This window comes from Ruditapes philippinarum, unplaced genomic scaffold, assembly GCF_026571515.1.
Source record: "Ruditapes philippinarum isolate M1 unplaced genomic scaffold, ASM2657151v2 ctg3_1_1_1_1, whole genome shotgun sequence".
Classification (NCBI taxonomy): domain Eukaryota; kingdom Metazoa; phylum Mollusca; class Bivalvia; order Venerida; family Veneridae; genus Ruditapes; species Ruditapes philippinarum.
This window is the reverse complement of record NW_026858508.1, coordinates 465,820-482,131: the sequence shown is the minus strand read 5'-3', so window position 1 is coordinate 482,131 and position 16,312 is coordinate 465,820. Positions and strand designations below refer to the sequence as shown.

Genomic DNA, 16,312 nt, shown 5'->3' with positions numbered 1-16,312 from the left:
TGAAATTGTGCAAAGACACACTATGTTTTCATTAATGATATTTCAATTTATTTTGAACTTTTGTTATCTATTCTGTACTACACTTAATAAATCAGTAAAATAAAAAAAGTAATTTAAACCGTCAGTCTTAGTTTCTTTTTATTTTGCATCATATGATGTTTAATTTTTATTGATAAAATAACGAGCACATGCTTTGTGGCATCAATAGAGGAATGCAGTCGGGTATATTTCGGGTATATATTAAAGTGGTGCTACTCATACTGACCTGTAACGACTACATCTGTAAAACTTTAATATTCTGAAAAATTTAATATATGGCGGCCATCTTGGATTTTGGCGGCAATCTTGGATTTGCACAACCTGGATCCGAGGCTTGAATATAAATTGATGTGCAATTTAATGAATTGGTGATATTTCATACAGTTCTAGTTGTGACTACAGCTGATTTCCTGCCACCATGCCAGGTTTCATGCTTTTCACAAGAGGTGCACAATTCACCCTATTTTATGCACGGATAACTCGTGTTAGCATTTGAAATACGGAAACTTCAAAAATGTATGTTCATATATAGGTAATGATAACACTAGTTCATCTCGAAATCACGGTGCCATGTTGGCGGTTGACGGGTACGACTAGATTTGCGTTGCTCTAAAAAATTTGGCATGGAGGTGACCCGCGATGGAGAGTTTGTGCTATCACTGGGAGGTGGGATCTCAGCTGGATGATTTTTGGTGTTGCCGAGATCAATCGGAAGGCATTCCGGGGCATCAACATCCAAACGAGTGTTATGGGTGTGACCACTTGGTGAAGGTAAAGTGGTTGATGGGAGGGTACAATATGTGTTCGGATTTTGCGTTGTTGGAATAGTGTCCTGGTTGTGTTTCACAATGGTCTCAGACGCTTTAGTTGTCTGAGAGCTGACAAGAGGTACAAACTGATTCCAAGTTTCATCATCCCTAATTGTACGGACTTCTGGCAAACTTCTGACAGGCACATATTGTCTCAAAAATTTTTCGGTTTCTTAGTGTGATCCTACCAGAGCCATCAACTCTAACAACGTATTGGTCGAATTGGCGAACTTCTATGATAACGCCATTTTAATCCCATTTAAGAGGGTGATGTCCTGTTTGATTTTGGATGCGGACCCGATCGCCTACAGAGAGTGGGAGTATTCTTTTAGTGTGCTCCGATAAGCGCTCTCCCTGTTTAAGGTGGCGATGTCTTAAAGCTTACTCTCTTGCATCGAGTGTTTCCTTCCATGTGTTATGGGGACGGTACCTGCCGGGCGGAACAGGTATGAAGTCTCTGATGGGATGACCAAATACACATGTAGCAGGAGATAACTTGGTGTCTCTGTCAGGTGTGTTCCTGTACTGGAGCATCGCACGTTGAAATGCATCGGTGTTGAGATCCCCGTTGCTACCTGTGTTGTCGGCTATTAGACGTTTGACGGTTTTGACGTCTTTTTCAGCTCTGCAATTACTGTGTGGGAAAGCCACAGAGGAAAGGCGGTGATGGACTCCCCAATCTTTTAAGAATTGCCTGGTTGTCGTTGCCGTAAATTCAGGTCCGCCATCAGATGTCAATTCATCCGGAATCCCAAATGTCACAAATGTTCGGCGTAGTGAAGTAATAAGGCCCTCTGCACCATTCGAATATCGTTCAACTATGGGCCAGTTCGAGTATCGATCAACTAAAACTAAATATCCAACACCCCGATGGTGAAAATAATCTGCACAAACACATTGGAATGGTAGTCTGGAGATATTAGGGGTGTAGGCGGAGCACTAGGATTCGAAGGTGCGATACGATTGCAGTGATTGCATCCAGCTCGAAGGGTTGTTATAGCAGGTGTGATACCTGGCCAAAACACGGAGGACTCTGCTCGCGATACCATGGAGGTAATTCCTTGATGTGCTGAATGAAGAGCTGCAAGAACTTCTTGTCTGAGAGCTGGAGGAATAACTACACGATCCTTGTATAGTGTCACACCATCTACTGTGTAGAGATGCTCGCGGAATTGAAAATACTCACGAAGATGTGCAGGAAATTCTTTGCGAGACTCAGGTACTCCGCATTATATAAGGTTGAGGAGTTCATGCATGTTATCGTGGCAGTGCGAACTCTGTCCCAGGTGACTGCTTTCACGGCAAGTGAGTCAAGTGAGCATACGGCTGAAGCGGTGTACAGGTATCAACATCATTGTCATTGAGAATAGAATATGTTGAGGGCAATGTAGGTAGGAGAACATGTCTCAGAGAAGGTACATTGTTAATTGTTGCAATATCATCTTGAAGCGATAGCTTTTCAGATTTTCCGGTTGGATGACGTGATACTCTATCTGCAGCGAGATGCTTGACCCCTGGAATATGAATCATGCGAAATCGATAGCGGAGGGACTTTTCTTTCAAGTTTCTGAGACGTGAGTTAGAGATGTCCTCCAATGATCTGTCACCAAATATTTTCACAGGGGTTTATGGTCAACTGCTATTACAAGATCGTCACACCCAAGAACAAAGTATCTTGCTTTATCAAGAGCATCGACACTGCCAACGCTTCACCTTCCACTGGTGCATATCGAGACTCAGCTGCATGCGTGAACCTACTCCCGACAAGTGTTACCTTCCAACCGTGGCTGGTTGTCCGGACAGTTGCAATGTTTCTGGAACAGCCAGAACCGAATTCCTGACTTCGACCAATCAGTGGCGAGACATGTAGGTTTTGTCTTGTCAAAGATTCGCACGCCTTCTTCAATTTCATTGATAATGGCAGTTTTAGATTCCTCGAAGTGTGCATTGATATTGACATCCCAGATGAACGGTGTACCTGGTTTCAATAACTCTCGGAATGGTAGCATTTTGTTTGTCATGCTGAAAAGCATACGATACTTGGTTTACTAAACCGAACCAAGCTCTGACATAGGTGATATTTCTCGGAGTCGGGAAGTCCATAATTGCACTAAGATATCTAGTACAAGGGCGAATTGTGTCGAGGGTTATTGCAAACCCAGCGAATTCAACCGTGTCTTCTGCGAAACAAAATTTTTCAGGGTTGAGTGTGATGCCATGTCTTCCACATATGTCAAGCCATTGGACAGCTTCGAAGAAACTCTCATCTATTGAATCAGACCAGAGAAGGACATCATCGATACATTTAGTTTTGTTGGGTATTTCGGCAACTATTTCATCATATCATCGAGTATATCCGTCGCCAGAAGCAATGTATCCTTGAGGGGCTGTTTTATAGCGATAGTGCCCCCAAGGAGTGCTGAACGTAGTTAAGTGACGGTCAGATTCTTGAATCGGCACACTGTGGTACCCGTTCGAGGCGTCAAAGACGGTTTTCTTTTTCCCTTGTGGTACTGACCTTGCTTGGTGAAATGGCGAAGGAGTGTGATGCGTTTCCCTCTTAGCGTGTACATTGAGAGGCTGAAAATTAACTGTTCGTCGAGGTGTGCCATTTTTCTTGGCACATACAACCATCCGTTGGCACCAAGTCACTGGTTCCCCAATAGAGACTGGTTCAAGGACACCAAGGCGGATGTCTTGGTCGAGTCCAGCTTTAACTTCCTCTTGCCAATGTAATGGTACTGGCACTGGTGTATGATGAGCGACAGGTTCAGCATTTGGATTGATCATCAACTTCATTGGCGGTCCATCCATTAGTGGTAATGGTTGGTGGTCACAGACATTGAATGTACTCGATTTGTAGTATTCCAAGAGGTATTCCTTTTGTTTAGGCGGTTGGACTCACTTCCACTGTATGGTAACCTTGTAGGTGGCGGAGGTGGTAGTTGACTTTTAGGACAATCACATTGATTCACTAGTCCGCTTATGCTTCCGACTTCACTGTTGTTGGTATCTTGAGTTTGATACATTGCTTCGGATTGTGTGTCGTAAATTTCACCAATTGTCGGAAAACTTCCAGATCATGCCAAGAGCAATGCATGCTCCCCTACTGATGAAGAGCTTATCGGAATTATCAGTAACATATGTCATTTGCCTAGTCTCTAGAAGGTTCCCTTGCTCATCTGTTCCTGAGATCCGAAAGATTGTGGCACCGAGGATTTTAATGCCCCTGTTATTTGCAGCGTGCATTTTCAAAGTTACAGGAATGAGATCGCTTTGCTTGAGGCCAAGTTTGTGGGTGACTTTGATACCCGCAAGACAGCTTTGACATCCAGTGACTGCCATGGCAGGAATACGAACAGCGTATGTTCCAGCATTTAGGTTAAAACCAAAGGCTTCATAGTCCTCGGGTATTGCTCTGATTGTAAGAGTAATGAATGGTTGCGATTTGGAAGGTTTCTTTATCCAAGTATATCGAGATTGGAAATATGCCCATTCCTCACTTGTTCCTGCTGTTGCTATTGTGGGACTTCTAACTTTTTCTACTTTGGCAGTCTGTCCAGGAGCGTGTGTGGTACAGTGAGCGGTTATGAGTGCGGCAACGATGGCGGCCTCAAGGTCGTCCGTGACATAATCACAGCCTGGTATTGGACAGCCTACTGCTGGCATTTTGATCCGTTCTTAGAAAAATGTCTTTCAAAAATGTACTTGTATTTTGAATCTCTGGCCGTGGTCATAAATAAGAACAAGGTCCATTTATTCATATGTCTTTATTATAATGAACAATGACCACGGTCAATCTGAAATGAACATAAAACATGGCTTTGTATTGCTTTTATACATCGACGTCCTATGAATTACAACGTGGCATTTGTCTTTTAATCCAGATATTATTGAATATAAATTATAAAATTCCTCTTTTTCACACATTTTTATTTATCATTTATATTAAGCACAAACCTACCTTGGTTATGTTCTTTAACTTTCCCCTTCATACTCTTCTATAAAACATCGCTAAAACAAAATAAACCACGATTCTACGGTCTGTCGTGTATGTAAAAGTTTATGCAATGAGTAAAGTACTAGTACCTGTCAAATTGTTCTGTGAAAAAGACAAAGCTTTTGTAAATGTTTCAGAATATGTAACCAAGTGTCAAAATTGTGCAGCGTTTGTTTATATTTTATACCATAGAACCTTGTGTCATATTGTCCAGCCTTGACTTATGTTTAAGAATACAGTGCCTTATGTCAAAATGTTCTATGAAAAAGTAATAAGATTTTGTAAATCTTAGTGACAAATTGTTCTGTGAAAAATAAAAAGCTTTTGTTTATATTTTAGAAAATTTTGCCTAGTGTCATAAGGTCCTGCGAGGAAGAAAATCCTTTGTATATACTTTGAAATACATTATCTCATGTCAAAATGTAAAAAGCTTTTTAAATGTTTTAGAATATAAATACATGAAACCAAATTGATCCATGAAAATGTTAAATCTTTTGTTAATGTTTTAGAATAAAGTACCAAGTGTCAAACTGTTTAGCGAGGAAGTAAAAACATTTGTTCATGTTTAATAGCAGGATAACTATTTTAGAAAATCAAATTGTTCTGTGGAAAAGTTGTTTTAGAATGCAGTACCTAGGTTTCAAATTGTTCTGTGACGAAGTAAAACATCTGTGTATGTACCTTGGTTTCAAATTGTTCTGTGATGAAGTTAAACCTCTGTTTATGATTTCAGAATGCCGTACATGTACCTGGGTTTCAAATTGTTCTGTGATGAATTAAAGCGTCTGTTTATGATTTTAGAATACAGTACCTGGGTTTCAAATTGTTCTGTGACAAAGTAAACGTTTGTTAATGCTTAAGGCTATAGCACCAAGTGACAAATTGTTCTGTGAAAAATATAAGCCTTTGTTAATGTTTTATAATATGGTATCTAGCTTTAAAATTGTTCTATGAAAAGGTAAAAGCCTTTGCATTGTATACATATATGAGATCCCACATTAAAATAGCATTAAGACAATGTCGCTCTGAATCAATGAGACAATGCGTACCTACAAACGATGTTATTGTGGTTTCAAATTTATATAAGCAGAAACGTCATGCTTTGAGATATTACTTTTACACGTATCTAAGATCACAATAAGAACTAAAATATTAATAAATAAGTACTATAGTTCCCGATGAACATAACGAGGGGGGGGGGGAGGCACTCAGAAGAAGACTTGTAACGAGTAATATAGTTAGTTAGATTTTATCATATTTAAATTCTTGTTATGCCATGACGACATGATAAATATATTGCAAGTCTCTAAAACGGATGTTAAACCAGAAGTTTCACATAGTTTTTTTTTCTAGTTTAACCATTTTTATTTAAAAGAACATCATTTTCAGTAATTACAAGACACGGTTACGATATACGACAGTTGGCAAGAATCAGACAATTGCATGATGATATATATAGGCCCGGTATGACGATAAACTTTTTCCTTCTTCAAAATATTGAAAACATGTACGCAATTTCGATTTCCATGATATGTGATAAAAAGTTCACTATACTTTCATTATACTTTCTTCTGTATGTAACTGCACCATAATATACGTCCTTAATTAAACTAATACACACCCATAAAAGTTTATTCAGTACCACTGACATATGCAGAATAATGTTTTTAAGTACATGTAGCAATCAAGTATTTTTCTGGTCCTTCAGGATCAGTGGTTCCAGCACATTAATACCGCTTAAGCCAATGCTAGGGGTTGCATTTTGGATTGGTTCAACCTAACCAAGCCTGCAATTTTCATCTAACCTTGTTCTCATTTGCTCTCGATGCATCAACCCTTTTCTGTAAAGGCAAAGGACCATCAGCATTTTTAATCGTGGTAGAAGAGGGACCGTCCAAGTTGCGATTGAAGTAGTAATAAAACAAGAATTAGAGACAAAGTAAAAACAAACTCTAGTTGTTTCAAGTATATTTTGTTTTTATTAGATAAATAATGATCACATGATAGGGACTAAGATACATTTATATTTTGATGCAAACAAGTGCATACCTTACAAGTTAGCAACGCATGCCATTGCACAACATTACTTTGTACAAAGAAAAAACGTTCTACAATAATCTTATCAAGAGAATAAAAATGTTTTTTAACAACTTTATTAAAATTTGAAGGAGAAAATTAATTCATCCTTTCAGAAACCGCTGATATTGTTTTTTTTTTCTTACGGATATAAAATAAATTTTACTGCAATAGAATGGGGGGATAGTAAATGAAGGAGACGAGCTAAAGAGATGTTTGATAAGAGATGAGCAAAATTCAAAGTATATTGAGCTTAAGGTTTACCAATATATCATACATAGAAGATGAGCTGAATCAAATATACAGTGGACTGTATAAACATTTTTTAATACTCATGCCAAAATAAAAAGACAATTGCATTACTTTTTTTCTATCTTCAATAATTACTATGGAAGAATTACACGCGTTTTCTTTCTCTTCTGAAAATTTGTGCTCTATAACTTTGTATACAAGTATATGTTAAGAACAAAGAAATGAAATATAGGTTGGTGGAGTTGATTTTTTGTATATTTTATAGGCTGACAGGAGAGATCTGATATTTTCAGCAGATATTCAACATCTCTAGGTTTCGTTTTTTGCTCTATTTGATGTTAAACAAGAGTGTAGCACACATAAAATATTGCTGTAGAAGTAAAAACAAATTGCATGTTATGGTTATAAGGTGATACTTAAATTGCACAGTTTTGCAATAAAATTTTGTTACAAAATATGTTAATGAACAAAGGATTGGTTTTGATTACACCAGTGTTTCGCCATTAGTCAATAGACTTTTTCTACACATAATCATTCACTATAACAGATTTAAAATGGGAAGAAATGAGGAATATTATAACAACCATTTAAATTAATCGACAACAATTTTGGAAAATTATTTGTTGCAATTTTGACTTCCTATGATATTAAAAATTAATATCTTGGTGTTTTACTCTTAATAAATTTATTTAGATGTGTTTACATAAGATAATAACATTGGTTTTGTAAGAAATAGCATATTTGTTTATTGGTTAAAGAAGAACTTCTGGTTAAATCAACTATAGGGAAAACGTTTATTCACAGTGGATGCTTTTATTTGTACATCTGTTAAGTGATTCCTAATGTAACAGTCACAGTAAATATTTGTATAAACTTTTCAGGCCGGTCTGGGAAGTTTTATAACAGATTATTGCAGTTTTTATAAAGGAATACAGAAAATGTTTTTTTGTAGAAAGAAATACAGAAATGAAGATGGGTAACATGTAAATGATAACAATTAAAAATTTGTGGGAACAAATAAAGGCATACTCTCGCAACAAGCCATGTGACAATGTTCTGTCAGGAGTGATATATTACTGTGCAATACTGTAATAACATAGCTGTTTTCTTTATGGAAGATATTTCAACTATTTTGTGTTCACTAATATGATCTTCAGTTTTAAATAGTTTGAGTAATTTCTACATAAATACTTTTATTCATAAACAATACAGCAGGTGACTGATGCAAGAACCTAATTAATCACAAAGAATTTCTGTACTCCAGCTGAAGAGTTCATATCAAAGAGGGGTAACTCTGACAAAACCTTGACACACAGCTTGGCAAAAGTGGCCTTTTTTTGTAAATATATGAGATGATTTAAGGAAGAGATAGGCGATAGTCATTTACTTTTTAAAAGTAAGACTACTCCACGATGTCTGTACAACGGTAACATAACCCAAAGAATGATATTTATATAACAGAAGTTTTAATACTTGAAAAATTTGTTCATTTTAAATATGAATATTATATACAAGACTACCTACACATTTATATCTAAAAATACAGAAAAAACAAATTCTTTGTACAGATAATACATTAACATAAATAACGATAAAAAACAATACAATTTTAGATTACATTGTCATTTTTTTTTTAATGAAAAAAAAATCTGTCCATGATTTGTGCTTATTTCTAACCATTCCGTAAAATTTGAATGGTCAAAAAATTGCAGTAATGATTTAAATGAATAAACTTGTAAATTGCAAATTATATATATATATAAAAAAAACAATATTGCGTCATCTTAAAAGAATAATAATGTGTTGTCAAAAATATTTGATCATTGTAAAGTATAAAACATACACAGGTCCTACGTATGCCTGTAATGAGTCTGTGCAAAAAAGGTCTGATGCTTATACTAACGTAATGCTTTCATGTCCGCATATCTAACTAACCAAGTTCTATGTTTAATGTATAACAGACAAAATAATGCTTAATTCACACAGGGAAAAATTGTGTTCAAAAATCAGAAAATGCAAATTATTGAAATTGATATTTTAAACAATAAGATCACCTTTTTTCTTCTGAAAACTACTGAATATATTAACAATACATTTCACTTTTCTTGAAGACTTCAGAATGCATTAAGAATTCCAATGTTTCCTATTTTTTTGTTTTATTTTAAAACTTGTGTATTTTGTGTAAAGAAACTTGTTAAAACTGCCATTCTGAATTGACTTGTTCAAGGAAAGATTTTGATGACCCTTTATATGATATTATAATATTTTAACTGTTATTATAGCAGCCATGATGACTTCACTGTAATATCAGTATAGATTCAGGCTAGCCTACATTCCCATGTAGCCATACTAAACTCTATAATCTTGACTGCCTCATGCTAGCACATTTGATAATAATGGACAGATAGAACTTCTCTACAGAACAGTAACAGTAAAATCACCACTTCCTATAAAACTGTAGTCATGATTTGTCAAAGGTCTTCTGAAAACTGTCAATAATTATTTTTGAAAAATATGTGTATGTAAATCATTCCTAAGACAACCATTTAAGAAATATTACCTCCTTATGTAAAGAATTCCTTGGACCAAATAAAGTTGTTGTTTTTTTTTGTTTTTTTAAATACAATGATGAGTGTAAATTGAAACAAGGCATCATTACCAAGCTCTGAACATTTTTTTCAGAGAAGAACTAAATTTACATATCAAAGTTTCATAAAATAATGTAACATTTACTTAACAGTTATTCTCATGCAATAATATATGACTCATACTTGATGTATGACTTATAAATTTAATATAACATTGACCTTTAAACTTTATCTGAATGACAAAAAAACTATAACTGTACTCTACAAAGTAATGTCTTTTTTTTCACTTTACAATCATTCTTATTTGTTAATATAACATCCATCCCTGCATTCATTCAGAAAAAAAATTACAGAATTTGTTTTTAAGAAAGAAATTTCCTATAAACATTCAACAAATTTCTTAAGTCATTAAGTTTTTTCCCTCATAACCCTATAAAATGCAAAAAAAAACGTAACTTGAAGAATTTCAGACCAGAAAATCAATTAATTTTAAAACTCAATGTTTCATAAAATAAACAGTAACATCAGTCTATAGGTACACTTCTTGATAGAAAAATATAATTCACTCAACTTATGTCACAAGCTGAACAGTTGGTATTCCAAAACTACTGCAGGAAAAGATATTTTCTTTTTAGAAACTTCATTGAAACTATGTCCTTATTAGTCTTAGTCTACTTCAGCAGGGTAAGGATTTAATGCAATACTATTGTAACTGAATAAACTAAAAGAACAGCATGCCACAGTCTTGCTATAAACACTTGATTTGCTTAAAATATACGAAAGAAAACAAGAAGAAACAAGAAAGAAATGGAGGTCGAGAGAAGGATGTGTACATTAAATTTTACAACTTTTTTTTTACCCATCCTGGAATTTTCTCAAACTAATCTTTTACCCATTTTTGTTACCCTATACAACTTACAAATTGAAATTTAATAATTAATAACTGCATAGATAAAGAAAGAATCAACAATCATAGCTAACAAAAGTATTGCCCATTAGAGTGTACACTATGGAGGTTTATCAACTTAGGAGAAACAATTATGAAATATTGAGTTACATAGATAATTCTAACAAGATTTTACATTTGAAAAAAACATTCTTTTCCTCACTCAAGAAGATTAATTCACGTACCCCCAGCCAGAAAAAAATACAGGAAAACTTAATACTTAAATTTTACAATTATAAAATACTTTTCAAACCATATGCCTGAAACTTGTTTTTTTTTTCTTCTTCAAAACTAAAAACAGCTTAGAGACTATAGAATAATCCTGAGATTAAATTGTCTTACAATGAGGTATAAATTGTTCAAATAATTCAGAAAGCAAATCAAGTCTTCCATCGCCAACATTTTAGAACATTAAACACTATTCTATGCAATAGGAAAAAAACACAGAGGCTGTAAGGTGTATGGCTTCTTGCAAATGATAAAATACTGTCTTATATATCTTAAAATTCATCTTTATATTAATCTATACTATATTTGACTGCCTGCATGAGGAAACAACCCTTTATGTCATGAATCATTCTGATAATGACATCAAAAGAAGAAGTTTGTGATGCTTCAAAAATATGGGAAAAAAAGAGGAATTACCCTTTAGACGTTGAAAATATGAAAAGGTTGTTGGAATATGTAAGTTGCTTTATTATTTATGTTGCTTTATTATCATTTCATAACCTAAAAAAATTCATAACCTAAAATTCAATTCAAATGAAAAGAATAAATGCTGATAAGAGTTGTTTTCAGTGCTGGCAGTCATTTATATCTTGGAAAAGCTAACAATCGGTGACAAAAACACCATTCGCATTGAGATCTACATGACCAAGTTGACTTACTTATTTTTTTTTCCATTAATTATAAAAAAATAATTTCATTTTAATTAATGCATCCTATCAGTTCTGATTTATAACAGTTGAATTTTATTTTAAACAATCAATACTGCGATACTAACGTAGAACAAAAAACAAAAAGTAAAACGTCAACAGAAAAACTTATTGGCAATACGAAACCTCTCTTACTTATTAAGCTAAGAAACCATTTTAGTACACAGACTGATAAAAAAAGTTGATGTATCAATATTTTTGGTTATTTTTGCACAGATACCTTCAAATTTCATATTGCATCTTTTTTTTATAAACACACTATTGCTTTTGTTTAGAAGATATGCCACATATATATAAACTACATGCCTTTTTAAGAAAACACACATCTTTTTGGACACAAAATATATATATAATATATATATGAATACATACTACTTAAGGAAAAAACTCATCTAAATGACAAAATAAATAAATAACAATTTGAGCTGCGCCATGACAAAACCAACATAACGGGTTTGCGACCAGCATGGATCCAGACCAGCCTGCGCATCCGCGCAGTCTGATGAGGATCCATGCTGTTCGCTATCAGTTTCTCTACTTGTAATAGAGTTGGTTAGCAAACAGCATGGATCCTGATCAGACTGCGCAGATGCGCAGGCTGGTCTGGATCCATGCTGGTCGCAAACGCACTATGTTGGTTTTGTCGTGACGCGGCTCATTTGATGCAATTTTCCGTAGTTATTTGATACATATGGGGTTTTTAAACACTTACAAGCGAGATCATATTTACACTGATGTCTGGACTTTGATATTGATGATATATTCAACAAATATTTTTTATATACTTTTTTTTAACTTTGCTGCCTTTCATCATTTTTACTCTAGGCAAAATTTGACGTCTGCTAAAATCTTGCCGATAAATATATATTATCTCTTCAAAGAGTCTATTCACAACTAGAACAATAGGTAAAAACAAATAGTCTAACTTCTTAATAACTCTTTGAAACACTGTTCTCCACAAAAAAAAACAAGGTAGAGCATAAAAACACAAACTTGGCCTCATTTTGAACTTTGTTGGCTATTTTTAGTAACACAGGCACAGAGCAACAATTGTCATGGTCACAATACTGTCTTGGCCATTGAATAAATACACAGTATAAAGTATATGTATATAATCACGAGAACTAGAATCATGGTTAAGTTTCATGATGTTAAATTGATCCGGGGTTAATAAGTTTTGAGAATTTCAAGTCTGAGATCACACTTCTATTGTGAGAACCCCTCCATGGCACCACTGCCATCTTTCTGAGAGCCCCAATAATGGCTATGTTTTCACTGAGTGAAAACTTTTTCTTCTGAATCATTGATCATTCTAAGCCATTTGAATTTCACTTGTTCCTCTAACATCTTCATCTATCTCTTCTATCTATCTCTTTCACTTTGTAAGTTTCAAACTGTTCACTTTACTGTCAACATTTTAACACACTTCACTTCGGTATAATGTAACATGCCAAGCAAAGCTTGTATTATATGTCAATGAGGCACCGCCCCTATCACTGGCCTAGCACAATGTAAAATGACAAAAAGTAGTAACAAATCACAGGATTGTATAGTAAGCACTGTTTCCCCTTTCTCCCATCATCCTTCTTCAACCATCTTATAAAGTATTCCTTGGCTAACGACGCAAGCTGTCCTTGCCGTTTCTAACACAAGCCATTCCAACACCAACCCATTTGTCTAAAATATTTCCCATCCTGTATACAGAATTGGTTTTAGCACTGTCTGGTATAATACAAGTGAGTATGCATGATAAACACTTCAGTACCCCAGTCTCTCACCCTTCTTGAAAATCGATTTGAGCGCCCTATGATGTCGATCATATAAATACTCTCTCTGAGCTACCAGATATATATTTGGTAAGTTCCAAGTCATCAAAATTACTGATACGCATTTAAATAAATGTCTGTATTTTGATTTCTAATAAATATAATAACAATATCTTATAACAGCTATGACTCAAAGAATGACAAAATGTCTTCACTTGTGTTTGTGCTAGTCACATTGTTAACGTTATTCTGGTTTGCAGAACCATTGGGCGTTGAGTTATCGGTTCCCTCTGATGGGCCAAGATATGACAGCAACTCTAGCGGATCACCTCCTAAAGTGTCCAGCTGAAATGCAAGAAGGTATTACAATAAATAAACTGTCATTTATTAACATCAAAGTTGATTAATGATTACAATTATCAAACATGTTTGGGTTTACAGTAATTTCATTTTGCTGTAGACACTATTAATGATCGGACAAAAAAGAAATGTATAAAATGCAGGTACATCATTATCAATATTATTCAACAAAAATTGTAATTATGGATATGTTCACATTTTACAGGAAAAAAATAAGTTGTATAAATAATGAAAATATAAAAATTGTGACTTACATCTAGAGATGGCCCTGATCCATCGTCATCAATAATGGCAGTTGGGTCAAAGTTCAGGTCATCTCCAACTGTGTTTTGCTGACTTGTGGGTGGGGCTTGTGATTGAGGATGGGGCATTTGTGATGATTGCGTCCCATTGGCTGAATTATTGGTACAAATGGGCTGTGATTGGCTAGAACTGGATGAGGGTGGGATGTGGTTATTCATGCCTTGGTCAGGATGGCGCAAATGTGGTGAATTTGTTTGAGGCGGGGATAATGGATATTGACCTTGATTTCCTGCCTGATTGATCGGTTTATTCATCATGTCATTATTGTTTATAGAATTCATGCTCGCCAGGTTATTATTGATAGGTGACATAGGTAGCATATTACTGAAATCCCCGTTTTGTGGCCCGTTCTGCTGGTACGAGCCCGGGGTTCCTGGTCCGCCCTGACCACCACCGTAATTTCCTGAAGAATATGGTGGACCTAAAAAACACAATAAAAATTATCTAATCAAGACTGTTTCTGAAATATCATACAAATCAGTCAATTTTATACAGCCTATTGTCTGTTGATGCTATATATATATATCACATGTAAATCATGTTGTGTCTTCTAAAATTCAGAAATCTTCAAAATCTTACTTTCCCTTAACTTATATCTTAACTTAAAATAGATATGCATTTAACAATATGCCTATGATAAAGCTATTAATACATTTAACATAGAAATTTTATCAAATTTAACCATCTTAAAACAATAAGATTTGGCGACATGTCAACTATACTAGTAAAGAAAAAGGCTGGCCTGCTCATCTATGCTGTCTGACCAAGCTTTGAACTGATGACTGTTTATTTTTTCATTTTTTTTTTTACTTATAGACAAACTAGTTTAGATTAACAATACAAGGGGTATTCCTATCACACACATTTAGGTTAAAGTATTATATAACTAACCTGATGAAGGTGGCATGTTATTGTATGGAGAATGTGCCGGCCCCATATCCCACGAGTTCATAGTGGGTAACTGCATACTGGCTGGAGACATGGCCTTCATCCATCTTGCACATGGTTCTGCTGCAAAACACAATCAAAATTAGTATATTATTTAAGTTCTCTATCCTTGATTCATTCTTTAATTTCTTTAAGTGACACTAGAACTTTTAAGGTAATACTTATGATGATTTATCTACCTTACATGTAAAGAATAACCCAAGATGCTCCTCTGCCCATAACCACCTTTCTAAAAATTTCATACAATCAATTTACATTTTCAAATCGAGTAAAATTATGTTCTCAAGTATGATCTTGAAATTTTCAATCAAGAACACCAGCTTCATACATGTAGAATATATTTGATTTTATTTTTCTTTTAAACAATGACCTTTTTATTAAGTATAAAACATAAAACAAGATGTGAAAACTTACTTCCAGATTCCTCTTCTTTGATATTTTTCAGCTGTACAGGTTTCCAACTTGCAGTTGGATCTATGGTGACCTCCTCAAATTCTGTATTTTGTAAGTTTGTTAGGATTCCCCAAATATACTGATCTATTTCCAGACCCTCCAGTAATGCTGGCTTACTGTAAAACATTATCATATCATAGTGTAAACATAAATATCTTCTTTATTGATCTTTGCAACACATTTTATCATACAAGACCTATATTGCATTGTGCATGATTTATAAATAAAGTAGAAATTTATCTACAGGTATATATATACCTTCTTGTACACTGATCACAAGTTCACTGATTTAAGAACTATTACAGTATTAGGTTTTGTTGTACACCTTACGTGAAGAATAAATGTGGAACACCTTTTATTCATAGGCTATTGGGTTAAAATAGTTCAGCAAACATTGAAGTTTAATTGTCAAAATTCAATTGTCAAAGTCTTTAAAGTAAGGCACAATGGAATAATCATAAAATTGTAAAACAACATTTGTAAAATAATATAAACAAAGACAAAGTGTGAAAAAGTGTCAAAGAACCAGTAAGGTACATACTTGCAGACAGGACATCTCCACTGGCCTCGCTCACAATTTAACTGTAAGTATGATTCTAGGTCAAAGCACTGAATGTGTTTACAGTCATGACCTCGTGCTGGTAATGCTATCCGTCGGTAAGTTATCGGACATTTTAATGATATTTTGATTCCAGTTTGCTCTACCCCATCATCGCCATTGATTCCACCATTGTTTGATGCCGCAGTCGTGAAATTCCTTTTGACTGTAATAAATTAAGTTATTTTACTTATTTGGTAAAAAAAATAAAGGAAAAGGTTATGAAAGAATAAATGTAC

General features: G+C 34.5%; 2 protein-coding genes across 11 annotated transcripts in view; both read right to left on the bottom strand.

Annotated features, from left to right (window-relative positions):
* Nucleotides 1–583: 583 nt before the first annotated feature.
* On the bottom strand, nt 584–2,857 carry LOC132753433 (uncharacterized). Its single transcript, XM_060743909.1, has 3 exons — nt 2,623–2,857; nt 1,234–1,732; nt 584–983 (listed from the first exon to the last, which is right to left on the bottom strand). The coding sequence occupies exons 1-3, from the start codon at nt 2,855–2,857 to the stop codon at nt 584–586; spliced, it is 1,134 nt and encodes a 377-aa protein (XP_060599892.1).
* A 3,947-nt stretch (nt 2,858–6,804) lies between these two features.
* LOC132753428 (zinc finger MIZ domain-containing protein 1-like) overlaps nt 6,805–16,312 on the bottom strand; it is a 250,516-nt gene continuing 241,008 nt past the window's right edge. For all 10 annotated transcript variants that reach the window (XM_060743898.1, XM_060743895.1, XM_060743896.1 and 7 more), the window contains 5 exons: nt 16,017–16,239; nt 15,437–15,591; nt 14,966–15,085; nt 14,026–14,495; nt 6,805–13,756 (listed from right to left, as the gene is read on the bottom strand). In XM_060743898.1, coding sequence (XP_060599881.1) covers nt 13,595–13,756; nt 14,026–14,495; nt 14,966–15,085; nt 15,437–15,591; nt 16,017–16,239 — 1,130 coding nt within the window. In that variant the 3' untranslated portion in view covers nt 6,805–13,594. The remainder of the gene's footprint in view (nt 13,757–14,025; nt 14,496–14,965; nt 15,086–15,436; nt 15,592–16,016; nt 16,240–16,312) is intronic.